General features: G+C 47.7%; 2 protein-coding genes across 2 annotated transcripts in view; one reads left to right on the top strand and one right to left on the bottom strand.

Moving 5' to 3' along the window:
• Positions 1-826: 826 nt before the first annotated feature.
• crb1 (crumbs cell polarity complex component 1) lies at positions 827-22,415 on the top strand (the record flags this gene model as incomplete). The annotated part of the gene is made up of 14 exons (XM_084443817.1): positions 827-905; positions 3,708-3,779; positions 5,129-5,356; positions 8,507-8,702; positions 8,853-8,992; positions 9,440-9,622; positions 10,881-11,846; positions 12,708-13,258; positions 13,395-13,560; positions 14,792-15,710; positions 17,115-17,159; positions 18,066-18,188; positions 18,396-18,522; positions 22,197-22,415. The coding sequence occupies 14 exons, from the start codon at positions 827-829 to the stop codon at positions 22,413-22,415; spliced, it is 4,014 nt and encodes a 1,337-aa protein (XP_084299943.1).
• A 5,107-nt stretch (positions 22,416-27,522) lies between these two features.
• Positions 27,523-27,684, bottom strand: part of dennd1b (DENN/MADD domain containing 1B) — a gene marked incomplete at its 3' end in the record, with an annotated part of 71,473 nt that continues 71,311 nt past the window's right edge. The window contains exon 17 of the mRNA XM_084443816.1: positions 27,523-27,684. This exon is cut by the window's right edge and continues 702 nt beyond it. Coding sequence (XP_084299942.1) covers positions 27,523-27,684 — 162 coding nt within the window.

Below are 27,684 nucleotides of genomic sequence, written 5' to 3'. Positions count from 1 at the left end.
TATATATATATATATATATATATATATACTTAGTAGGCTGATTTATCAGAGCTTTACATTTATCCAAAGTGACTTACGACTCCCAGTCATCGTCTCTCGCCATATAGCCTTCATCACAACCCAGTTGAACAGGTCTACAGTAGGCTACATACATCATAAAACAGTTTATACTTTTATGTCTGACAAACGTCATTGTCTGAGTAATCCTACATTAAACGAAGGTGTTATTGAAAAATGTCAACGGCCTTTTTATAGGTTATCGTTTGATTGAGGAGCATCTGAAGAGTAGAGTCACAGGGTTATTGAGCATGTGAAGAGTAGAATCACAGGGTTATTGAGCATGTGAAGAGTAGAATCACAGGGTTATAGAGCATCTGAAGAGTAGAATCACAGGGTTATTGAGCATCTGAAGAGTAGAATCACAGGGTTATTGAGCATCTGAAGAGTAGAATCACAGGGTTATTGAGCATCTGAAGAGTAGAATCACAGGGTTATTGAGCATCTGAAGAGTAGAATCACAGGGTTATTGAGCATCTGAAGAGTAGAGTCACAGGGTTATTGAGCATCTGAAGAGTAGAGTCACAGGGTTATTGAGCATCTGAAGAGTAGAGTCACAGGGTTATTGAGCATCTGAAGAGTAGAGTCACAGGGTTATCATGTGAAGAGTAGAGTCACAGGGTTATTACGCACCAGAGGAAAGCGCGCATCAAGCGGGTGAGCTGGGAGATCAAGAGCTGCGGCTCAGTGGTTGACAACCTTGACAACACGGAAAGGGAAAGCTGACTACATGCTTCAAACACCACCAGGATGATTTCTTATCACGAATATGGATCTACTGCTGTGTACTAAGTTACGATTATTTGCATGCGCCCTGTGCATCGCATCCCTTACCACAGTGATAGATGGTGAGTGACAGGCTTTTTCTTTTCTTTTTAAATAGTTAATTTGTATTGGTATTTTTATTGGTATTTTATTCCTTAATACGTTAATGGCTTAACATCAGACACCATGCTTGATAAAAGCTACAGGTAATAAATATACTTGATTATTATACATGATTGTAACTTGTATAAAAAATGAATCGTGGTAATTGGTAAATGGTAATTCGTGACTGTAATTCGTGATTATTTAATTTACATTTACTGAAATGAATTAAACTCACTATCTATCATGATTCCTTTACGAAACTTCAATAATATGAAGAGGCAATATTTGTGGTTATCCTTATATCATTCAGTAAAAATGAATGCATTATGCTATAAGTATTAATTTGACCACTGTCAATGGGTCCATGGGCTCAGCTATCTTATCATGATTTCTGCAAAATTAAAACAAAAACTTCCGTGCCACCTAATTGTCATTTCAATATTCAAGATCCGTTTTATTAGCCATGGCTCACACATACTATTTGAGGGCAATGCGCTATTGCAGACGACATAGGACAGGGTGCAGGACAGGACAATTCAAATGCAATACAAACAGTGCAAACAAAATACAGTGCAATATACAATTTACGGAATATAGCTTATACAGAATGGAGTGTGGTGAGTGTATACCTACAGTGTGGTTGACATGGTGGTTCAAAAATATAGATAGGCATAGGCCTACAGTTTGCTGGCATGTCTGGAATTTCAATATGAAGATTGTGCGGTGACATCACTGCTATCATTCAGTGTTCATGACAGGTTTTGTAAGAACCTCTGGGAGAAGGAGACAAAGACCGATCCAACAATGGGAGGCAATAAACCTCTATGGGGAGCAGAGTGGACGGTGGGGAGGGGGGGGCGTAATCACTGAGACTACAACACTCATCAACATGTAGAACAGGGTCTGTTATCACCACTGAAACACCCAGGCACATCAGCCGGAGGAATTGTCAGTCAGTGTGCAGCAGTCAGGTTCTCTTACATGTGAACTAGAAAGGCGTCCCTAAGAGATAGCATTGGACAAAGAGCTATACTTTGAATTAGCACGTGAAAGAACCCCTGTATGCTGTAGGAGGAGATGTTTGGTTAGCTGGCCTTGCGTTTTGAAGCACTACGCAACAGGCTTGGTTTTGTCTAACAGGGAAATCTGGTCTTACTCATTTGAAAAAAATAGAATGATAGCTCTCTAAACTATCAGTGGTCCCAATACCTCACACTGTTAGATGGAGTATGGTGTCGTCAATATGTGAAACTTAGAATAATTGACAATGAACCAGTCACAGGAGTTTTATGGTCATAGACAGTGCATTGGATTACTTTTGTTTGTGTATACACTGTATGTACTCTTAATGGTCAGTAAGACCTACTTCAACGTGATCCCTTTCAGATCTGGTCTTTATCTCAGGGTCATAGCATGCAGTCTCACCTTGTCATGGTGAACATGGCGACCACCACTGACCCCCGAGATCTCCCCCTGGCCCTCTGGATATGAACCCCAAACCAGGGTCATGCTGTGAGGTCTAAACATAGGAAAATCTGGGGGGTCTCTGTAAAATTCACCTCCACCGATGATACCAGAGGGGCACATGAGTGATTGTGCATCTCAGGCTCCTCTAGAGCCCATGATTCGTCTGATTTGAGTGTCCGGATTCCCTGAAATCACACTCTAAATTTTCATCTCTATGGTTGATTTGATGATCGAGTGAAGTTTTTTTTTTTAAATAACAAAGCTTTGAGAATGGGGACCTGGTATTAACCAACAATAAAACAGGTGTTTTTCACACTACTACAAAATAATTGAACCCCCTCTCTGTAATCTATAAATAGATATATAGCTTATAAGGCATTTGTTTACAAATCGCCCACGGCTATCTGGTGCCCTGTCACCTATTTAGAATGTGAATAGATGTCCACAGAGAAAGTGCCCTATCAATCCAGGTAAATTTGAACCTAGAATGTCAATAAAAAGGGGGATGTACATTTCTGGGGGTCTGACAGAAGTCACGATTATAAGGATTCCGTCAATGTTTTACTGTGTGTGTATGATCACATTTTGAAAAGCTAGAAGTAAATATAACCTTCATCCACATCCCTCTCTTTGCATTTATCTAGCAGATACTTATGTTCTGCTTCTGTTAGCTCTGATGGAGGTATGCCATTGTAACTTTAGGAAGCCGTATTTGGGGATGTCCTCCTCTTTGATGCCATCACACACAGAACCATCATGCATGTCTTTTCTGAGAGGTATGACAGATTAAGTGATCTGAAGAATATGAAGAGAGAAATATCTCAGACTTTCCCCGGGTGTCTGTTGATTTTAGATTTTTATTTTCATGGTTTGATTCGGAAAGATAATGGTGTTGTATGATTCATAGAAATCCTATAATGACAGATTGTCCAATTCACCTAGCCGCAGCTCAGCTCATCCACTAAGAGTTTGTCTCTTGAAGCTCCTAAGCTCCAGATCATTCTCTGTCATAACACCTTACCTTCTTACTGTACCTCATCACTTGGATTTGTGCATTATCTTGTTACTTGTTTCACAGTGCATTAACCTATTGTCATTGAAGTGATCCTCTGGGAGAGGTGATGTGTTGTGTCTTGTTGTGATTATACAGTCTTGTAAATGTACAGTATAGTCATGTTTTACTATTATAGTAGCCTAATCCATAACAGCAAATTTCAGAGTCTGCTCTCCACCCCCCGCACCAGTCTGCAAACATTCGGGGACAGAGCCTTCAGCGTGGCAGCTCCCCCCCTCTGGAACTCACTCCCCCACAGGGATTCGGAAAGCCCCAACCTTGGACATCTTCAAATCAGCCTTCAAATCTCACCTGTTCACTAAGGCCTTTGGCATGTAGGTAGTTAGTTAGTTAATCAATCAATTAATTAATTAATTAATTAATTAATTAGTTAGCTAGTTAATTTGTTTATGTGCCCATTTCTTTTTTGGTCTGTCTCTGTTGTCTGTGTGACTTGTTTATCACTGTAAAGTGTCCTTGGGTTTTTAGAAAGCTGCTATACAAATTATTATTATTATAATAATCGCTCATGGGCAGCACGCTGGCGCAATACCTAGTACAGTGGTACCGGGCCCTTCTGTGCAGAGTTTGCATGTTCTCCCCGTGTAGAAGAACAGATGCTCTTCAGTCCGGTCCCTGACCAGGTCTTGGACTGAACACTTGGACTTGGTCCCCAGGCACCATAAACGATGGCTGCCCACTGCTCCAGGGAACAATTTCCACCGGCGACTGCCAAAGAAGTGTGTGTGTTGTGTGTGCCGTGTGTGCTGTGTCGCCCTCACTCACATGTGTTTGTGTGTGTGTCACGCGTGGCCAAATAAAGACCCCGTGAAGTCCAGAAAAAATAAAATCTAGAAATGCGGTGTAGCCTTATTGGCAGGAGGACAGCTCTCTCACATCCTGTTGTCTGGGACCTCAGTTGGGCACATGAATTGACATTTCAGAAAGCTGGCTTGGCGGGCTGTGTTTGAATAACTGCTAGGAAATTATAGGTCAGAATAACAAATGAATGAATTGATAGCTTAATTTGTATGGGTGGCAGCATCGTTTTCCCAAAATAATGAGAAAGAGCTTTTCATATAGTAGCTTTGTCTTGCTGTTAAGGAGAGGCTGTGTTATTATGGATGGAGGGATACATGCCCCAAATGACAGACTTCTGTCTGAATACAGTCGCCATGGCAATGGATTGAATGCAGAGACTGAGCGTGGAATTGGTTGCCATGGGCGCAGGCCGTGATGCTTTGTAAGGCTCTTGTTTGCAAACATCCTTGTACAGGAAACGAGAGGGTGGGGGAGAGGGCCTTTTTCAGGGGAGAGAAAGGGGCACTTGGTTTTATGCCACACAATGCCTGCAAGTGACAATTCAAAGCATAACTCACCCCCACAGAAACTGTAAAATATTGTGTGTAATACGCAGAACAAAACGCCCAACAATGATATTCATGCAATTGCCTTTGATGCGTGTACACATACACAAGCTATATTTGTGTGGTCAGAATGATACTATCGTCCCTAACCCTAACCCTAACCCTACTATCGTCAGTCAAATTCAAGAAATTTGAGTGTAGGTCCATTTCATGTCTTAGGTCAGAAGCACTCACTAGAATAATGTTCCAGGTTCTCAAAGTGTGTTCAATTTGTTGAACAATAACTACATTGTGTGCTATTTCCTGTTCACAGGTGTGCCCACCCTGAAGACGACAGACCAATGCTCACCCAATCCATGCCATAACCATGCCATCTGTCGGAGCCGCAGTGATGGCTACTCATGTTTCTGCGTGCCAGGGTTCCAGGGCTGGCGCTGTCAGATCCAGGTAGATGAGTGCGTGTCCCAGCCCTGCCTGAATGGAGCCACTTGTGTGGACAAGGTGGGCAGATACACTTGTGTCTGCAGGCCAGGATACACAGGTGAGTTAATGTCCCTCTCAGCTCTCCTAAAGGCTGAATCTATTCAAAGCAGTCAACATCTGATAAGGAAATGAACAGAAAGTCACTTTGGATCAAAGGGTCTTCTAATAGCACATGTTCATCTTACTTTTTTATTTTATACAGTATATTTGAAATTCTAATCTCAAACTTTTTGATATAAATGAATGTCCATTTCCCTACCATCTATTGCTGATTGAGGTACTGTAACACAATAAGTATTTAGCCTACTGTATCTCCCCTTCATGAAAGCTTTCCCATTTGCAGTTCTGAGAGATGAGTTCTGTGTTTCTAATTACATTCCTGGCAAAAATCCCAAACTGAGCACAGTTTAGTGACGCGTTTTGGTTTGACTTTCAAGAGAGGGGATAGGCGGAGCCCAAAAAAAAGAGAGAGGAGGCGGATATGATGCTCTGGCAGTCATATTGGAGGAGCAGCCTCTATTAGCGAGTTTGCGTTGCTACTGTAGCTAGTCTAGCAATGATGCCTGAACAAACAACAAAAAGACCATTTACCCAGATGTCGTGGATGGAAGGGGCCGTGGAGACGCGGGAGAGGGTCCATAGGAGACTAGGGGGGGGAAAAAAGAGACGGGGTAAAGTAGGGCTCAGGGATTCACTATATATGACAATACGTCCTTCAGTACCGCGTAACCTTGGCTACGTTCTGGCGACGAGCAGCAGGTCTGGCAAGTTCTTGACCTGGAGCTAATCAGCGTCAGGTGCGTTGATTGCTGATGGGGACCGGCTGCGTCGTCGCCTAGCCAACGCTCTCAGAGAGTCTCTCCCTCTCACCCTCTCTCCCTCTCTCCCTCTCACCCTCTCACCCTCTCTCCCTCTCACCCTCTCTCCCTCTCACCCTCTCTCACCCTCTCTCCCTCTCACCCTCTCACCCTCTCACCCTCTCTCACCCTCTCACCCTCTCACCCTCTCTCACCCTCTCTCCCTCTCACCCTCTCTCCCTCTCTCCCTCTCACCCTCTCTCACCCTCTCTCCCTCTCACCCTCTCACCCTCTCTCCCTCTCACCCTCTCTCACCCTCTCTCCCTCTCACCCTCTCTCCCTCTCTCCCTCTCACCCTCTCACCCTCTCACCCTCTCACCCTCTCTCCCTCTCACCCTCTCACCCTCTCTCACCCTCTCTCCCTCTCACCCTCTCACCCTCTCTCTCCCTCTCTCCCTCTCACCCTCTCTCCCTCGCTCCCTCTCACCCTCTCTCCCTCTCACACTCTCTCACCCTCTCTCCCTCTCACCCTCTCTCCCTCTCTCCCTCTCACCCTCTCTCTCCCTCTCACCCTCTCACCCTCTCTCCCTCTCACCCTCTCTCCCTCTCTCCCTCTCTCCCTCTCACCCTCTCTCACCCTCTCACCCTCTCTCTCCCTCTCACCCTCTCTCCCTCTCTCCCTCTTTCCCTCTCACCCTCTCACCCTCTCTCCCTCTCACCCTCTCTCACCCTCTCTCCCTCTCACCCTCTCTCACCCTCTGCTGCCCCTCTGGTTACTGCCGCCATAGGGATGCATGCAGCTCAGTGCTGTATTCTACAGGGTGGATATGCATGCAGCTCAGTGCTGTATTCTACAGGGTGGACATGCATGCAGCTCAGTGCTGTATTCTACAGGGTGGACATGCATGCAGCTCAGTGCTGTATTCTACAGGGTGGACATGCATGCAGCTCAGTGCTGTATTCTACAGGGTGGATATGCATGCAGCTCAGTGCTGTATTCTACAGGGTGGACATGCATGCAGCTCAGTGCTGTATTCTACAGGGTGGACATGCATGCAGCTCAGTGCTGTATTCTACAGGGTGGATATGCATGCAGCTCAGTGCTGTATTCTACAGGGTGGATATGCATGCAGCTCAGTGCTGTATTCTACAGGGTGGACATGCATGCAGCTCAGTGCTGTATTCTACAGGGTGGACATGCATGCAGCTCAGTGCTGTATTCTACAGGCTGGACATGCATGCAGCTCAGTGCTGTATTCTACAGGCTGGACATGCATGCAGCTCAGTGCTGTATTCTACAGGCTGGACATGCATGCAGCTCAGTGCTGTATTCTACAGGGTGGATATGCATGCAGCTCAGTGCTGTATTCTACAGGGTGGAAGAGCACGCACCAAAAGAGCTACTAACCAACTCAAGCTCTGAACTAGAAAGTAGACGGGCTCCTGAGTAGAGTAGACTCTACTTTTACTGAGACACCAATCATTGTTTTTTTTATGTACAAAACAAACTGTACTTGGCAATGGGAAAAATGTATTGTAGGGTGAGCCCCCAGATGGTGGGCTTTGGTACAAGTGTGCTGGAAGCACTCACGTATGCAATATGCACTAACGTACACTCACGTATGCAATATGCGCTAACGTACACTCATGTATGCAATATGCGCTAACGTACACTCATGTATGCAATATGCACTAACGTACACTCATGTATGCAATATGCACTAACGTACACTCATGTATACAATATGCACTAACGTACACTCACGTATGCAATATGCGCTAACGTACACTCATGTATGCAATATGCACTAACATACACTCACGTATGCAATATGCACTAACGTACACTCACGTATGCAATATGCACTAACGTACACTCACGTATGCAATATGCACTAACGTACACTCACGTATGCAATATGCACTAACGTACACTCACGTATGCAATATGCACTAACGTACACTCACGTATGCAATATGCACTAACGTACAGGGGTCAGTCTAAAGTCCCCCTTCAGGTTCACTACCCCTTTGCTCTTATCCAGTCTATGGAACGTCATTTCAAAGTACTATGAAGATTTCCCTATAAAAACAGGGACCTGTGTGTATGTCTGTCTGTCCGTCCGTCTCACGATTATCGGTCTGGAGTCTGGAGACAACCTTTCTCAAACTGATCGGAGTTCTGGTTACTGACCCTTTATCCACTATACTGCTCTTTGATATTCAGGTGCTTCCTGAATGATATTGATATTATAATGATATTTGATATTCAGGTAATTCCTGAATGATATTGATATTATAATGATATTTGATATTCAGGTGCTTCCTGAATGATATTGATATTATACTGCTCTTTGATATTCAGGTAATTCCTGAATGATATTGATATTATAATGATATTTGATATTCAGGTGCTTCCTGTGAAATCCAGACTGACGAGTGTGAACCACAGCCATGCCTCAATGGGGGCAGTTGCCTTGACTACATCAACAGCTTTACATGCACCTGCCAGCCTGGGTTTCGGGGAGAGCGCTGTGATGAGAACACAGATGAGTGCCAAGACCAGCCATGCCAGAACGGGGCTGTCTGTATCGATGGGGTGAATGAGTAAGTGGCCTTGGGAGCATGTGTATGTGAGCCATGTTTATTATGAGAGCAGAATGTCTGTACAGCCTTTGAAGATTTGCATTTTTAGTAGAATGTCGCGATTTCAATGATATAAATGTCATGAACATGTCTGTTTCTCTGGCCTCCCAGGTACAGCTGTGACTGCTCTCAGACAGCCTTTATCGGGCAACACTGTGAACTGCCAGCTGCACCATGCATGCCCCAGCCCTGTCTCAACGGCGCCACCTGTCAGGAGAATGAGGGCAACTACACCTGTAACTGCTGGCCAGGTAGAGCGCAAACATAGCTCCAATAACGCCATGCAGATATCCCTTCAATTGAGTATGAGGTCTTTTGCTGGTTCATTAGCAGTCAAGCTTGACATGTGCTCTACCCAGTGCCCCTGGCTATGAACCCATCCAGAAAGTGTGACGTGAGAGTGAAAATAGGTATGGATAAAAATAAAGAGAGCTGAAAATAGAGAGTGAGAGAGACAGAGAGAGAGAGAGAGAGACTGAGAGAGAGAGAGAGAGAAAAGGAAGGTAAGTATTATGTTCAAAGAAAGAGAGAGAGAGAGAAGCTCTTCAGATTGTACAGCAGCTTGCGCTATATTCCCTTCCTGTGGCTCAAGTTAAAACAATGTGTGTTCATCCTCACCTCCCTCTGCCCATAGAGATTACCATCCAATCCAGTGCCTTTGGAAGTTTCACACACTGAGTCTGTGTCCTGTCCACCAGGGTTTGAGGGGCGTGAGTGTGAGGTGGATATTAGCGAGTGTGGCAGCAGCCCCTGTGTGAATGGAGGCCAGTGCATTGAGCTTACCTGGCAAGCTCTCTATGGGACAGAGCCCCTGCTGCCTGCTAACTATGACAACCAGCCACCTGCAGGCTTCATATGCAGCTGCCCACCAGGCTCTACAGGTAACTTAATTCGGGACAGGCAACCATGCTTGATCAGTGTGAATGATGTCATTGTTGTTGTAGTTGTTTTGGAGGAGGGGGGGGGGGTCTATTGAGAGTCTAATCTGTGGAGTCCCAGATAACCCATACAGGATCAGTTACAATGGCAGAATATTCTAGTGTGTCCGCTTACATGAGCCTGCGATCTGTCCTTACAATCTCACAGCAGGCAAGGCAGCGGAGGATTCTAAAATAGACTCATCACCAGTCACTGGCGTTCACTCTGTCAGATGGTCAAATTGCATTAGTGTAATCCTGAGGATCAGGCTTTGCTGGTCTCCTGCCTGCGTGCATTCAGTCTTGCATGGCTGGAGAGTGGTGGATGGAAGCAGTCCTCCATTGGGATGGCCCATGCTCATCGTGGGAGTCCTCGAGCCCGCAGCAGTGTAGTGTACCCAGATGAGCACTAGTTACTGAGGAGAAAGAAGCACCAGCACGATGGTGACAGTCTCAGCATGGCTCTGGAGCATCCTGTTGCTCACTGCAGGTAATGCTACATCATCTGCTCACCTGTCGAAAGGGCAAGGGCAATGTTTACCATTAAAGTGTTGTTGTTTTTTTACCGGTTAAAGTCAATTGAATTGAGAGCTTGAAAGGGTCACTAATTGAATTGTTCTGGCTCTAACCTTTCCACCTGTGTGTTGATGGTCTCAGAAGCCATCAGCCTATTAACGACTCTTGTTAGTTCACCTTTCTTGTTGTTTGCTTTGATACTATTTGCTTTGTTGCCCTGCTTCATTTCAAGCCCTCTATGCGCCATCTCATATGAATACCTGCCTTTTAGTTCTGTGTTAGGATTCTCTAATACACAGTATTGGTTGAACACTGTTTCAACAATACATTCTTTTTTTGTTTCTGAAATTGAATTCAACATTAAATAGTGAAAGGAGATGACAATAACATGCAATGGAATGTTCCCTGTCCTCACATTATTGTAGTTATGCCATGGCAATGCCCATTGGCACATAATCTACCGTATTACAGTATGCAACAGGCTTTGTCCACATGATCAGTTGGAATTAAGCATTGGAAACTAAGCCCCATTGGTCAAGTGACTTCTCCATTGCTAACAGTTGCAAGCAGGCGGTTGCACTTTGGGAACAAAACATGCTTAGCGTGACTATGGCCTGACACTTAGTGGTAGACTTCTCCATAGATTTGATCTGTTTCAATGCTGCCTTTATTCAACAGTAATCACCCAATCCTTCGCCCCCTACAGGTGCCCTGTGCCAGGAGATGATCAGCCCGTGTGAGGGGAGCCCATGCCAGAACGGGGGCAGATGTGAGATCCGTACAGGGGGCTATGTGTGCCACTGCCTCCAACAGAGCCACCTTGGCCTCCTCTATGGAGGTCTGGACTGCACTGAGCTCCTAGAGGGCTGTCAGGAACATGAGTGCCAGAACCAGGGATCCTGCTTACCCTTCCTAACTGGTGGAGTGCATGGCTACTCCTGCTCCTGCCCCCCAGGCTACACCGGCCCCCTCTGCCAGACCCCTACAGCTTTTTCCTTCGAGCACAGTGGCCATCTCCTGCTCCAGAGCCCCCTGGTGGCAGCGGAGGCTTCCTGCAACATCAGCATGAGCTTCCGGACGGTGTTGCCCAGAGCGGTGCTCTTCCAGCGGAGCAGCAGAGGGCTCGTCCTCGGGGTGGAGCTGAAGAGGGGGCAGCTGTGTCTCACCTTACGGAGGGAGGCCGTAGCCTCCCACAGGGCTGAGGCCCTCAGCCAAGCTCTGGAGCTCCCCTACAATGTCACAGACGGGGAGTGGCACTCCATGGAGGCCGTCTTAGGGGTTGGTCTGCTCAGTCTCAAGCTCATGAATAATGGACTATGCAAGGAGGGAGACTGCAAGAGGCAAGCCCCAGTTGAGAGCTCCCTGGCTGGGGTGGAGGCCCCAGATGCCCCCCTCCAGAGCACCTTCATCGGGGGGGTGTTTGAGGATCCGTATGGTCTTGCAGGTGAGCCCCCCGTCCCGGCCTTCATCGGCTGTCTGCGGGATGTGTTTGTGGACTCCCAGCTGGTGGTCCCGGAGGCGTGGCCGAATGACTCTGCGGTGAACGTGACCCGCGGCTGCCTGGACCACTGCCAGGACGGCCCTTGCCACAACCGAGGGCAGTGCATCAACCTGGGGCAGAGCTTCCAGTGCAAATGCCCTCGGCCCTACGAGGGCCGGCACTGTGAAAAAGGTAAGATAAAGATATATTGTAGATAAGGAAGTGTATGTGAGAGAGAGAGAGAGAGAGAGAGAGAGAGCAAAGGTTCAGGGTCAGAGATAGATCAGCTTACATGACGGGATTAGTGGAGCGAGGAAGTACCAATTTGAAGAATACCAGGGCATGCAGTCACTAATTGAAAATGACATCAATATTGTGTGTAAATAAGCTGTCAAGTTTCATTCTGCTGTATGAGAACAAACCTTTGTCTCTCAAAACATTGAGGATTCTTATCATGGCTCTCTTTCTAAGGAATACACTGTATTAATAGCTTATTGACTTCAAAGCAGATTAGAGTCTTGAGGCTCACTGGACACAAACACACACACACACATTTCACAGGAAGGCACACTGGTCGGGATGACCTGCTGACGACCTTTGTGCGGATATGTTCTCAAGCACATCAAGTACAAGTACATCGTCTTCTCTTTCTTTTGCATAGAACGACAGACTAGGATGTGACTGATGTCAGCGGCCAGGTAGGCTAGCGGTCAGACTAGCGGTCAGATCCCTCGGTCACCAGTGTTTGTCTGCTGGCCCAGTCTGCCGTCAGCCAAGCGCATCCACAGAGGGGACAGACTAATGGTGGCCATGGGGGACAAGACAGTCTGGAGAGGCCGCTGACTTTATTACTTAGTTACCTCCATTAGTTTTATATTTAGGTGACTTCCCACTATTGTGCTGTGTTGTTCCCCCTCCGGACGTGTCCTCTAACGGCCCAGGGGGGACTGAGCCAGCCCTCCTCTCCGTCTCCTAGGTTACACAAGAGAACCATAATACTCTGTAGGTGATCATCAAATGTAAAGTCCTTTGTGTCCTGTCCCCGGATCGCAGAGCACGTGACGGCGCGCTTCGGGAGCGGGGACTCCCAGAGCTACGCGGCGTTCACCGTGACTGACGACGTGGGCGGCGACGTCACCGTCTCCCTCTTCCTGCGCACGCGCAGGACCGCCGGCCTCCTGCTGGTGCTCGCCAACAGCACCAGCCAATACCTGCGCATGTGGCTGGACGCGGGCCGGGTCACGGTTCAACTCAACGAGTTCGAGAGCCTGACGGGGGAGAGCGCCGTCAGCGACGGGGACGTCCACTTGGTGAGCGTGGTGGTGGGGGGTGAGAGCATGGCTCTGTACGTGGCGGCCCAGAGGCGGGGCCAGGTGGCGGTGCGGCCAATCAGCCCCCAGGCGGGCGACGTGGTCCACGTGGGCGGCCTGGCGGAGCAGAGGGGCTCGTCCACATTCGGGGGCTTCTTCAAGGGCTGCGTCCAGGACCTGAGGCTCAACGACAGGAGGCTGCGGTTCTTTGGGCCGGATATGGCGGTGAGGTCGTACCCGCTGGAGATCATGGCCAGTGTGACTCCGGGATGCACTGGGGACAACTCCTGCAGTGTGAGTGAACTAACGGAAACACCCACCTATATCACACACAATCACATTGTCTGAGGTGGGGGGGGGGGGGGGGGGGTTCTTCAAAAAATGAAACCATGGTAACATTGCTCTCCCTGTTTCTATTTCCTCTCTGCAGAAAACCCCCTGTCTCAATGGGGGGGTGTGCTACTCCGTATGGGACGACTTCACCTGCACCTGCCCCCCACACACAGCAGGGCGGCGCTGTGAGGAGGTCAAGTGGTGTGAGCTGTCCCCCTGCCCTGCAGAGGCAGAGTGCAGGGTCCTGAGCCGGGGATACGAGTGTGAGTTTCCTAGCTCCTCGAAAAGATTTAGAATAAGTGTAACACTGTAGGTGAACAAACGTACTACACACTCCGTTAGCTTTACCTGCTATCCCAAACGTGTTGTCCTCTAAAGGGTGCAGTGTGTTAGATTCAAACAAAACCTTCACCCTCGCCTCTCGCCAAATATTGACTCTGGGGAACACAGGGCTAGGGTTAGGGTTAGGGGAACACAGGGCTGTCTGGGGAACACAGGGCTAGGGTTAGGGTTAGGGGAACACAGGGCTGTCTGGGGAACACAGGGCTAGGGTTAGGGTTAGGGGAACACAGGGGAACACAGGGCTGTTTGGGGCTGAAATTCACGGCCGAATCTAATCTCTGATCTTGTTCCTAGAAATGAGCCATGGTTTCCCTGTAGTCATGTGACACGTATCCCTGTAGTCATGTGACACGTATCGCAACATGCTTACTCTGGCTTTAATCCCAATGCCAATATGTGTTGCATTAAACTGGATTGGATTTAAACTAGATTATTAATGTGTAAGTCATTACGAAAATCTTATTTCTACATCTGTGGGATTAGATGGAATGTACATGCATGTCTCTATGCTGTTTGTCCCCACGGTTGCTCTAGCAACACACTGAGCCTGATGAATAAACGGATACGTATGAACATCACAACTGCTGCTGATCCTGGTGAATATGAATAAAATGAACGAACATATTACAGAGATCATATGCTAATCTCTGAGTAGGCTGACTAAAGAAGGTGTTTTCACTTAACAGGCATTTGGAGAAGCTATTGAGGTAGATGGGGATGTGGTTTACTCTTGAAGAGTTTAAAGGACAGGTTCATAATTGTTATAAGGTTATTTACGATCATATACAACGGCCGATATCAAAGTTTTGTCAAACGGTGCACTCTTGAGATATAGCCAGTCGCCGCTAACACATTTAAAGGATCCACAAAACTTTGATATCGGCCGTTGTATATGATTGTAAATGACCTTATAACATGGCTTATAATGCTAAATTATGAACCTGTCCTTTAGGTCTGGGGTGATGTTACCACTTCAGCCAGACAATACGTAAATGTGTGCTGGTAGCCAAATGTGAATGTGTCTGATTGATATTGATTGATATTGATATTGACGCCCCTAGAACCGTAGTGTGATGACAGCCCATTCAGAAACACTGTCCTATAGAGCACCGCCATGTTCAGATGTCCCATCTTGACCTCTTGCACCCCCAGGTGTCTCCAACGCCACCTTCCTGGACGACAGCAGCGTGTTGTCTTACCGCGGCAACGGACGCATCTCCCGCAGCCTGACCAGCGTGTCGCTCAGCCTGCGCACGCGCCAACGCCACGCCGCCGTCCTGCACGCCGAGCGCGGGGCGGAGTTCGTGACGGTGTCGGTGCAGGACGGCCGGCTCGTCCTGGAGCTGCAGAGCGGCCCTGGCTCCGCCCCCTCCTCGGCGTTCCGTCTGAGCAGCCGGAAGAGCGTCGGCGACGGGGAGTGGCACAGCGCCCGCCTGTTCATGTCGTCCCCCCGGGCAGAGGCCTCCCGCTGGACCCTGGTCGTGGACGAGGAGACGGAGGAGGCCAGCACCTCCGGCACCGAGGGGGGGAACCTGGACTTCGCGCGGGAGGGGGTGGACATCCTGCTGGGGGGGCTGGGGGCCGGGGCGGGCTGGAGCTTGACCGGGTGTCTGGGGACCCTGGAGGTGGGGGGCATCGCCCTGCCTTACTTCGGCCCCTCTGAGGTCAGCTTCCCGCGTACTCAGGAGGAGCAGTTCCTGCGCTCCTCCTCCGCCCCCCCGAGGAGCGGCTGTGGCTCCTCCCCCGTGTGCCAGCCCACCCCCTGCCTGAACGGGGGGTCCTGCCGGGACCTCTTCAACCTGTTCGTCTGCAGCTGCGCGGAGGGCTGGGCGGGCCGGCGCTGCGAGCGCGTCAACGACGCCTGCGCCTCCAGCCCCTGTGTCCGCGGCAACTGCAGCGCCAGCGGGTTGGCGTACCGGTGTGCCTGCGAGTCCGGCTTCGCCGGGGCGGACTGCCATGAGGAGGTGGACGTGTGTCAGAGCCACCTGTGTGCCCACGGAGGGACCTGCCTCCACGGAGTGGACAAGTACGCCTGCCTCTGCGCTGAGAACTACACCGGACCCTACTGCAAGTGAGTGGTCTAACTAGAGTAGAGTAGAATAGACATTTCATCTGCTAAACGCTCAGATCATGGTCACAGTTACAGGATGTCTTATATTCCAAAAGGACCGTTCAATGTATGCGATGGAAACACGTGCAGAGCTTTTAGTCTGATGTGGAAATCAAACAAGCAGGTAATTCAATAGCAAACCACACAGTGAATGTTTCCTCTCTCTGCCTCTGTTCACTTCTACGAGGTAGCAACACGTACCATGTCTACCATGTCTCAGTGAGAGGAGACCAGACCTGAGTTTACATGTGCTGTAATTTACTACACAGAGAATACACAGAGCTCTTGGTTCACTGATACTCTCTCTCTCCTCCTGGTTCACTGATACTCTCTCTCTTCTCCTGGTTCACTGGTACTCTCTCTCTCCTACTGGTTCACTGGTACTCTCTCTCTCTCCTCCTGGTTCACTGATACTCTCTCTCTCCTACTGGTTCACTGGTACTCTCTCTCTCCTACTGGTACACTGGTACTCTCTCTCTCTCTCCTCCTGGTTCACTGGTACTCTCTCTCTCCTACTGGTTCACTGGTACTCTCTCTCTCTCCTACTGGTACACTGGTACTCTCTCTCTCTCCTCCTGGTTCACTGGTACTCTCTCTCTCTCTCCTCCTGGTTCACTGGTACTCTCTCTATCTCTCCTCCTGGTTCACTGGTACTCTCTCTCTCTCTCTTGGCTCACTGGTACTCTCTCTCTCTCTCCTCCTGGTTCACTGGTACTCTCTCTCTCCTCTTGGTTCACTGATACTCTCTCTCTCTCTCCTCCTGGTTCACTGGTACTCTCTCTCTCCTCCTGGTTCACTGGTACTCTCTCTCTCCTCCTGGTTCACTGGTACTCTCTCTCTCTCTCCTCCTGGTTCACTGGTACTCTCTCTCTCCTCCTGGTTCACTGGTACTCTCTCTCTCTCTCCTCCTGGTTCACTGGTACTCTCTCTCTCTCCTCCTGGTTCACTGGTACTCTCTCTCTCTCTCCTGGTTCACTGGTACTCTCTCTCTCCTCCCCCTCAGCTGCTGCTAGGCTAGGTGCATCATCAGGGCGATGCCTCCAACCATTTGTCCTGTAAACACACACAAACACACACACACACACACACATTCTCTCTCACTCTCTCTCTCTCTCTCTCACACACACACACACACACACACACACACACACACACTCATCGCTCCCTCTCAGGAGAAGGCCTTTGAAAGCGTCTCACTCAGCAAGCCACCAGACAAGGATCACATTCCCTTTGCAGGAAAATATCTTTGTTTAAAATTTCATGAAAAATCACCTTTTGTCTCTGTCTGCCTCTCTCTCTCTCACTCTCTCTCTCTCTCTCTCTCTCTCTCTCTCTCTCTCTCTCTCTCTCTCTCTCTCTCTGCAGTGAGCGTGTGGAAGAGATTCCATGGTACATCATTGTTAGGGATGTGTAAGATGTTTTCCTATTTGTCTTTTTGCTTTCAAAACATTACACATATTTTGAAAATGATTACTGTGAAACATGTCACACTGTAAATGCTATTAATTCATCTACTGATTTAGATGATGTCCTGTCATAAATTAGCAGAAATCTTTATCTTCTCATTATCCCAACACACACACACACACACACACACATACATACACCATATAATATGTGTACTGTATTCCAAATAATACAACAAACCCCCATTGTCACGTACCCTGTGACCCCACACCACTCACACGATCAGGACGTCCCTGTAGCTCTGTGAGTGAGGACCACTAGCAGGGAGGGATGTTGAGGGCCACTAGCAGGGAGTGATGTTGAGGACCACTAGCAGGGAGGGATGTTGAGGACCACTAGCAGGGAGGGATGTTGAGGACCACTAGCAGGGAGGGATGTTGAGGGCCACTAGCAGGGAGTGATGTTGAGGACCACTAGCAGGGAGGGATGTTGAGGACCACTAGCAGGGAGTGATGTTGAGGACCACTAGCAGGGAGGGATGTTGAGGACCACTAGCAGTGAGGGATGTTGAGGACCACTAGCAGTGAGGGATGTTGAGGACCACTAGCAGTGAGGGATGTTGAGGACCACTAGCAGTGAGGGATGTTGAGGACCACTAGCAGGGAGTGATGTTGAGGACCACTAGCAGGGAGGGATGTTGAGGACCACTAGCAGGGAGGGATGTTGAGGACCACTAGCAGGGAGTGATGTTGAGGGCCACTAGCAGGGAGTGATGTTGAGGACCACTAGCAGGGAGGGATGTTGAGGACCACTAGCAGGGAGGGATGTTGAGGACCACTAGCAGGGAGTGATGTTGAGGACCACTAGCAGGGAGTGATGTTGAGGCCTGCTGTCGCTGTGTCCCCTCAGACGACCCAAGCTTCCTGTCTCTGTGTGTGGGGACGAGCGCAGGAACTACACCTGCTTCAACGGAGGCAACTGCACAGAGAGAGACCTGTCCTGTGACTGTCTGCCAGGCTTCACCGGGCTCCGGTGAGGGGAGGGGGGGGGCGCGCGGGGGGGGGGGGGGTGCTCCGGTGAGGGGAGGGGGGGGCGCGCGGGGGGGGGGTGGGGGGGGGTTATTTGCCTTGCATTTAAAGTCATTGACAATAAATTGACCAATATGTTGCCTTTCTCCTCTCGACTGTCTCTCTGTCTCTGAACCCCCTGTTCTCTGTCTGTCTGTCCGTACTTGTCCAGCTGTGAGCAGGAGTTGGATGAGTGCAAGTCGAACCCCTGCCTGAACGGGGGCTACTGCCGCAACCTCATCAACAGGTTCCGCTGCGTGTGTGACATGAGCTACGCCGGGGACGTGTGTCAGATCGACGTAAGCGACGTTTACTTCTACGTGGCGGTGCTGCTCTGGCAGAACCTCTTCCAGCTGCTCTCCTACCTGGTGCTCCGGCTGGACGATGAGCCCGAGGTGGAATGGGGAGTGTATGACGACTGAGGGTGTGTGTGTGTGTGTGTGTGTGTGTGTGTGTGTGTGTGTGTGTGGCTGCGGGTGTGAGTAACTAGGTTTTTGACTGGATTGATGAGTGCATAGAAAATATTTTGAATGACATTAAGGAAATTGTCAGCGGTGTGTGTTTACAGGTTCGATAACATTCATTTCTGATGTTTAGTACAGAGCTTCTGTGCCTTCAATGTCTTCTTGTCTGTGAGCAGCACATTTTGTATGAAGACCTTTCATAGTTCTTATTGTGGAATAAGTTGAATTAGAAGATACCTGTGACATACAGCTGCTCTCTGCACGGTCTCTCTTATCCAAGACTACTATCTCTACTTGTCTCTTATCCAAGACTAATACCTCTACTTGTCTCTTATCCAAGACTGCTATATGGTAGTGGTGTGGTGAGAGGTTTTGGTGATTGCACATGATTTTATTTGAGATGAGCCACAGCCCTGAAAGCAGTGTCTCTTTTTGAATATCCGGCCAGGTTCATGTCCTCATTTGATACTATAGGGGGTCCCACTTGTGTGCATTTAACCTCTGTGAAGCACTTTGAGTCCTCTCTGTGAGAAGTGCTAAACAAATAAAATGTACTTACTTACTTACTTACTTCGATCCAGAACACTATGGCGACTGTTCTGTTCTTTCTGGCACCAATGGGAACCTTAGGTTTGACCAGGATGATTCTCTCCACCTTCTGAACTCAGTATGATGTCACTGGACCTACCGTCTGTATGTTTGTTCAATGTTTCATTCAGTTCCATTATAGAATGATCCATGTCTAGCTCATCATGGCAGAATTCACTGTCACTTTGTTCTAAACTCATCAGTCTTCCTGTATGTCCACACCTCTGTCTTCCTGTATGTCCACACCTCTGTCTGCCTGTATGTCCACACCTCTGTCTGCCTGTATGTCCACACCTCTGTCTGCCTGTATGTCCACACCTCTGTCTGCCTGTATGTCCACACCTCTGTCTGCCTGTATGTCCACACCTCTGTCTGCCTGTATGTCCACACCTCTGTCTGCCTGTATGTCCACACCTCTGTCTGCCTGTATGTCCACACCTCTGTCTGCCTGTATGTCCACACCTCTGTCTGCCTGTATGTCCACACCTCTGTCTGCCTGTATGTCCACACCTCTGTCTGTCTTTCTGTCCCTCGCTGTTAGACTCCATCCCCATGTTTTACATGCTCCGTCGGCCTGTCTGTTTTCAAATAAACATCATCTTTCTTTTCATCCTCGACCTGTTGTGTTGTCCTCTTTTTTCCCTCCCTCCCCATCACTCACCCTCATCAGTCACACGGCTCCTCCATCTGATACCAACGCCATCATTCTAGCATGTGTTCATGAATGGGATGATGTCCGTCAGACATCAGTATGAGCTGGATCTCCAGGTGGAACGCTGTCCTGACTGCTCTGGTTCACAAAGCTACAGGATAGTCTCCCTGGTGTTTTCCTATCTAAAGGGACTTTGTGACAGAGAGAGTAGAACAGTGGATGCTGGCACTCACAGAACTGGCTTATGATATGTCCCATCAGCATTTTGACACCAGCCCTTCTCTCCTGTTTGACAACTGCCTGTGTAAGCAGCAGGTGGAGGCAGACATGCTGAGACGGTGTTTCTGGTGAGTTGAGGTAATGAGGATGTGAACTGTACTGAATATCACAGCAGTACCACTCCTACCTAGCGTGCAACTGGCACTAGTTGATCTGGTACTGAGAATCTATTCTGTTAGTGTGAGCATGTACTGTGTGTGTGTGTGTGTGTGTGTGTGAGTGTGTGTGTGTGTGTGTGTGTGACACCCATATATATTTGCTTTATTCTCCCCTTAACAGAATGTAGCATAACCCTTGCTAGCCTCAAGACAAATACACAGCGTGTACGTGCACGTGTACGTGCACATGCGTGTTTGGAGGCTGAGATGGAGGACAAGGGGGGGGGGGGACAGGATGCTCTTCTTCAGTGTCCTACTGATGAAGCCGTCCTCAGAGAGACAGAATAGTGCTTTGCCAGCAAAAAACACACTCAGACTCTGCAACTTCAGCAGAGAGTTGGTGGCATTCCAGCGGGTAGGGACTGATTCTGAGAAGCTATGAGGGCAGCTTATCTGGCAGACACGGTCATTCATCTGCACACACACACACACACACACACACACACACACACACACACACACACACACACACACTTTCTCTCTCTCTCTCTCTCTCTCTCTCTCTCTCTCTCTCTCTCACACACACACACACACACACACACACACACACACACACACACACACACACACACACACACACATACCTCACCTAGCTGACAGGTAGGGGAAAAGATTCTCTCTATGCAGCTGTAGTTTGTAGAGAGATTGTGAGGCCCTTCTTTGCTATCTAGACTAGTTCAAGGCTCCCGTCCCTGGCTGGCTTTGTGTGATGGGGACACACAGCTGGCGGTTTGCCTGGGTGGTCATATTCACCTTGAGACTCAACCCTTCTTCATCAACAGGTAACTATCTCATGCTTTTTGGTTTTCAAACAACCAACGTGAAGGTTGAAGGTGTTAAACAAGACTAGACTCTTCCTGCAGTGCAGGGTTGAGGAATATAGTCTAATACTGCAAATGGGAATGTTTCTCACCTTTACCGTTCTTGGGCTTAGTGTTGAATACAGTTTTAAAATCTATGGCTAACTCTTTTTGGAATTTCTTATTTGTGGTAATGTGGTTGCAGATCAGAGAGGCACCACTATGGCACCAAGCAATACACTTAGAAGAGCAAGCAATTACACTGATGTAAGTGATTCATCAATCCACCTTCTGCAGCTTGATTGTGAACAATAATCAACAAATAGGTGATATTGCGTAGTTTACTGTACCAGTGGGAGATGCTCTGTTCATATGACGGCAGTGGGAGGTGCTGTGATTCAGTGTTTGACTCGTTTGATGCGCTGCCAGAGGAGACATATGTCCCCTGTGAGTGTGTGATTCTAGTGGTTGGAGGTGTGTGTGTGTGTGTGTGTGTGATACAGGCGTGTGTGTGACTCTCTACAGATAGAACGTGCTCCATACAGCTCGCGGGTGGCCGCTGTGCTGGTGCCATGTGTTGTTGGCATGACGATAGTCCTGGTTCTGGTGCTGGCGTTCGGCGTAGCCAGGATGTGTGAGCGGCGGCAGATGGAGGGGGCGTTCGGTCTGCAGCGCCTCCAGGCTCCCGGGGACCCGGCCGTCCCCGCCAGTCCCCCAGACGGGTCCAGTCCCCCAGACGGGTCCATCATGACGCTGGCGGCCCGCGTGGAGCGCCTTGTGTAACATAGCAGGGGGAGAGGGTGTGTGTGTGAAAGAGAGACTAGTTAGAAAGACAAATATTATTTGCTGTGTGTGTGCTTGTGTGGGTGCGTTGGTGGGTTGAGTGAGAGGGCCTAACACAAGCTCAAACACCAAAATGGAAACTTCTTTCATTTCTCAGCTACATTATCCAACCCTGCTTTCTCTGTCCTCTTTCCTCTTCCTCCCTGCACCCCCCCCTCCCTGCTACCTGTCTCCTCCTCCTCCCTCCAGCTAACTTCTGAAGGTTTGACCTCTGACCTGCTGTTGTCCGTCAGTCTGGCGTCCGTGGTCCTACTCCTGGCCCTTGTCCTTACCTCTGTTAGCCTGGCGGTGGCGCTCAGCCGACGAGCCTCGCGCGGCACATACAGCCCCAGCCGGCAGGAGAAGGAAGGATCCCGGATGGAGATGTGGAACGTAGCTCAGCCGCCACCCACGGAGAGACTCATATGAATCACTCACTCAGGCCCTGTTCCAACATGTAACACTCAGCACTACCTAGGCGGGGAAGTGAGCTATAGAGGAACTCGGGGAGGGGGTGGGCCCTGTTCCAGATTGATCCCTCACTTTCTTCTCCTTTCCAGTTTGAAGATGGGACCCTGCAGCCTCGGCCAATCAGAGAAAAGCCCCCCTGGACATGTTGAGAAATGCTCCCATTATAGGTGTCCAGCCATATGCTTTGAATGGCCACAGTTAGAAGACATGACTCAGTATCTCAAATACATTTAATTCTGTCCCATCCCACAAGACTACCTGTAAGATGAGAGATTCAATAAGGACCTGCATTACATGAGAATAGAGCAAGTTTCTATTCTTGATGAAATGGCAAAAGCACATAGGCATGTCCACACAGGCCCGACTCTACTCTACATCTCTGTTTCTCCAAGTTTCAAATTGTGTTTATGGGCATTGTTGCATTCCATTTATATTTTATTTTATTTAATACTGTGCAGTTGTAAATAGTTATTGTGTTAATAACTATTAACATCTATAAATGTTAATAGTTTATAGATTGGTAGTAAATAGAACGCCCATGTTGTTGAATTACTTTGGTTCTTGTTGAAGTGCTTTGTTTGTGTTGTGTTAATTTATTTCATCTATTGAGAGCCTCATGTTTAGATGAGTAACTATGTACTGTAGTTAGATGAGTAACTATGTACTGTAGTTAGATGAGTAACTATGTACTGTAGTTAGATGAGTGTATTGTTCCCTTGTAGCTGGTCATATCTGTATTGCTGCCAACATCAACTGAGATATTTACAGTTCCTTTATAGAAATTCAAACCACATCAAAATGCAGCACGGACATGAATGTAATGTGTTTATCAGTTCATAGTGCATACAATTGTACTATACCATTCAGTCAATAGCTCATAAGCTAAGTTATTAAAGACATGTTTTTCCCTCTGAATTGAGAACATGCAAGTAAGTGTGCATGGCCTATAATCAAGACCAGTATCTGTAAATCACACAGTATTATAATCCTTACAGAACCAGACCCAGGGACCGTTAGCAGGGGAACACTCATACTGGACCAGTAGTCACAGTATTGTCACATTGATTATGGAAAAAGAGAAAAAATGAATGCTTTTTCATTTATTGAATTGATTAATATGTCCTGTTGAACGTCTGCTTTCTTAACAACAAGCTCTCTCAGAGTCATTAGTGGGCAAATGTTCTGACAGGACTGCTTGACCAACGTCCATCAGTATGAGAGACAGGACTGCTTGACCAACGTCCATCAGTATGAGAGACAGGACTGCTTGACCAACGTCCATCAGTATGAGAGACAGGACTGCTTGACCAACGTCCATCAGTATGAGATTCCTCTCATTTCCTCTTTGGATCTTTACAATTTCACAACCAGTGACAGGAAAATAAATTAAGTGTGAAAAAGAAAAAATGTTCAATGTGAAATGTGCAGGCAGGTGTGGAGAAGGGACCCAGCAGATAATGATGTTGATCTGGTTAAATATGTCACTTACTGAAATAAAAACATTTTCATCAGATCAGCAAAGACCACATTCTGAAAAGTAGATACTGTAAAACAGATTGTAATACACTGTCTATATACAGTACATGCAGACATGAGTAGAACGTATGCTTCCGTGAGCTACAGAGCAGTATCTGTCATAATATGCTGTGATATGTAGCAATCGTGGGGTTTGATAGTAAATGTTCAGTGTTTTTCAACAAATGACTTTCAAAAAATACAGTCTTAAACATTCAAATCAGTCTTGTTATATTCATTCACACAATATATTACACCAATTATATATTATCCATGTAAAATATACTTCAGTCAGAAAAATACATGTCCCATACAACTTGAAACAAACCTTTAATCAATTTTAAAAACCTTAAAATGAAACTAGAGAAAATCTTATTCAGATTGTGATACAGACCAACGACTATACAGGTGGACAAACTGAACACCATGTTGTCTGATCAGGGGGCGGTGAATGTTGATCCGGATCAACATCAAGATGCTGTTATACTGAATACATGGTGAATGTTGATCCGGATCCGTAAGCTGTTATACTGAATACATGTTGAATTTGATCTACAATTCAGTTCTGGCATCTACTGTGCTCTCTGGCCATTGATTCTTCAATACCATCAATCAACATGTATCACATGACCAGAGTCGCATCAGACTGGTCACAGAGAATGGGAGGTTCTGAAAGAATAAAACCTTACAAAAAGCCATAAAAAGGAAATCAAACAAACATAAAAAGTAACTGATATTCTATATTACAAAAGAAGCAGGGGGACAACGTCCAGGCCTGAAATAAACCAGGACTAGTCTTCTGGGTCTGTTTTAGCCAATATTCCATGGATGTCTGAGAATCTGTTCAAGTATTTCATTTCATCTCTGCTCAGAGATGCCTTTCACTCAACCAGTGGTTCTTTTACATGAACGAGCAGCAGAGAAGACCTAACACTGATCATTACCTCCTATCTCCCTTGTTCTGGTCATACTAGATAGTCCTTTTATAAGGCACATCTTTCAGTCGCAGATATCAACCAACCAACCAACACACACAGATTATGAGCACATCTCAGATACCATGCATGGGGTGTAACATTTCTGTTCTCCGGTAAACAAGCAGTACCTTTTGAAGCTGCCATCTGAAAGCATTCAACTCTTAATAAATAGTGATGTCTTTGAGTAAAGACTGATTACTGTTTATTAGCAGGGCATACAGAAACGCTTTGCTGCCCCTCTGCTGTTAATACTTCATATACTATAAGTCATGGCAGATGTATGTACAGCATTAAATACAGCTGGACATAAGGCTGTTCAATCTGCACAGTTAACTTTTAGTTGGGCAAATGACCAATTACCTTACAGTTAATGATTAATCATTCATAAACATCACCGTCAATATTGTCACTTGATTAAATGTATACTGTAAATACTGTTAGCTGTCCAACAGAAATGAAATGAGCCATTTTGCATAGTGAACCCAATTTTAAAGGTTCCAAAAATATTTAATTACATTAAACAGGGCAGTAGATGAATTGTGTGTGTGTCTTTTCAAACTCATTCATTTCTAAGAGCAGGGCCCTGAAGATGCCAAACGTTTCATGAGCTCGTCATTACCAGAGCAGAGAAGGAGGGGGCATCACACACACACACCCAGTCACACGTGGCAGAAATCACCAAAGAAACAGGCACATTCATGAACTGAATCACAACAAACAGGCAAAATACTTCTATACTTTCCTCCAATTGATTGTGTGTTTGTTATTGTCAACACAGGACCATAGTAACCACATCCCTGGTCATCATATAATTATAAGCACTTGCATTCTCTCGCGGGAGATTTTTGTACATCAGCATACATACACTGTAGCTATCTGTACTTTGGGGGGGATGGGGGGGATCGTATTGCTTGATTACGGTACAATCGAGTGGGACCCAGCCAGCTAGCTAGCCTTCCCTTAGTACACACAGGGACCCAGCTAGCTAGCCTTTCCTTAGTACACACAGCTGGTCTCCCTCAGACAGCGGCAGGACAGCAGGCTCCACTCCCGCCCAGCACTGACCTCCGACCTCCATTCTAAACCTTGGGTTTGTGCTGAAAGGAGGACCTGGCATTCAAGCAGGATGGAGATTTTGAGCTGTCAAGGACAGGGAAGATGGAGGGACTGACTGTTCATTCATCCTAGATGCATATATACTCCTTCTTTTCCCTCCTGACGTGTAGGAGCAACCTGAGAAAAACATTTAGAAATATAAACGTCTACTTATCTGGAACGCAACTAAATAAGATCCCCTCTGGAAGCGCAACACAGATTCAACTACTGTATCTTAAAATGACCAGAAGGACAGCATGTCCACACCTGTCCTGTCCTCCACACCTGTCCTGTCCTCCACACCTGTCCTGTCCTCCACACCTGTCCTGTCCTCCACACCTGTCCTGTCCTGTCCTCCACACCTGTCCTGTCCTGTCCTCCACACCTTTCCTGTCCTCCACACCTGTCCTGTCCTCCACACCTGTCCTGTCCTCCACACCTGTCCTGTCCTCCACACCTGTCCTGTCCTGTCCTCCACACCTGTCCTGTCCTGTCCTCCACACCTGTCCTGTCCTGTCCTCCACACCTGTCCTGTCCTCCACACCTGTCCTGTTCTCCACACCTGTCCTGTCCTCCACACCTGTCCTGTCCTCCACACCTTTCCTGTCCTCCACACCTGTCCTGTCCTCCACACCTGTCCTGTCCTCCACACCTGTCCTGTCCTCCACACCTGTCCTGTCCTCCACACCTGTCCTGTCCTCCACACCTGTCCTGTCCCAGTGGATCTGATGGTGCATGTTAGAGTCCAGAGGCCTTGTTCTCAGAATATCTACATGTTTAGACAGAGGCGTCAAAAGCAAATCACGCTTCCGTTTAAGGCTTTGTGTTACAAAACTATACCGTGTATCGAGGTCAAAAAGTCACTGACTGTCTTTGCAATACTTTAAGATCTTGATTTTTGCTCTTATTCAAAACAGCGATATTAGTACCATAGAATTTAACAGCAATCAAGTAGAACCCCTTTAAGTCCATCTAAGGGTTAAATGACTGACTAGGTGTAAGACTCAAGAAAGCAGGAATGCTTTACTAGTTATTTCAGCTCTGCTCAGGTGCTCAAGGCAGTTTGATCGTATTTGTATGTCAGATTTTGTCCTCTCAAAACTACTTCATCTGTCTAGTCAGGGCAGGACTGATCTGGGATCAGCTCTGTCAGTTCAATACGCTGCACATTTGTTCTTGTGTTTTTGTTGTAGATGCTGTTGTGCTCATGTTCCATGTTAGGAGGAATATGTGTCATCCCTTGTAAACCCATACTGCACTCAAACTCATCATGGTTTCTTGCTTTTTTTTAGATGAGTCAGGTTTCCTTTTGATCTGGTTGGGGGAGGTGTTTTTCCCTGTTGCTTTTTTCATTAAAATGGCTACCGGGGATGAAAGAAAATCTCAACGGGCACATTTCCTGTTTCCTGTTGGGCGACTGTGATTTCCTGCCCCTAACCAGAGACGGGTGGCCCCCCCCGGCCCCCCCCGGCCCCGCCTCAGGACTTGTCAGAGGCTTTGCTGTAGGAGTCGTGGCTGCTGGTGGAGTTGCAGTGGACCTGGGAGAGATCCAGGCTGCTCGGGAAGGCCGAGCTGAGGCGACACATGGACTCAATCTCCTCCAGCAGGCCTTTCTCCTGACTCTCAGCCCCCGGGCCCCT

The sequence above is a fragment of the Borostomias antarcticus genome (assembly GCF_949987555.1).
Source record: "Borostomias antarcticus genome assembly, chromosome: 10".
NCBI classification, from domain to species: domain Eukaryota; kingdom Metazoa; phylum Chordata; class Actinopteri; order Stomiiformes; family Stomiidae; genus Borostomias; species Borostomias antarcticus.
This window is presented reverse-complemented; position numbering and strand designations above follow the sequence as displayed.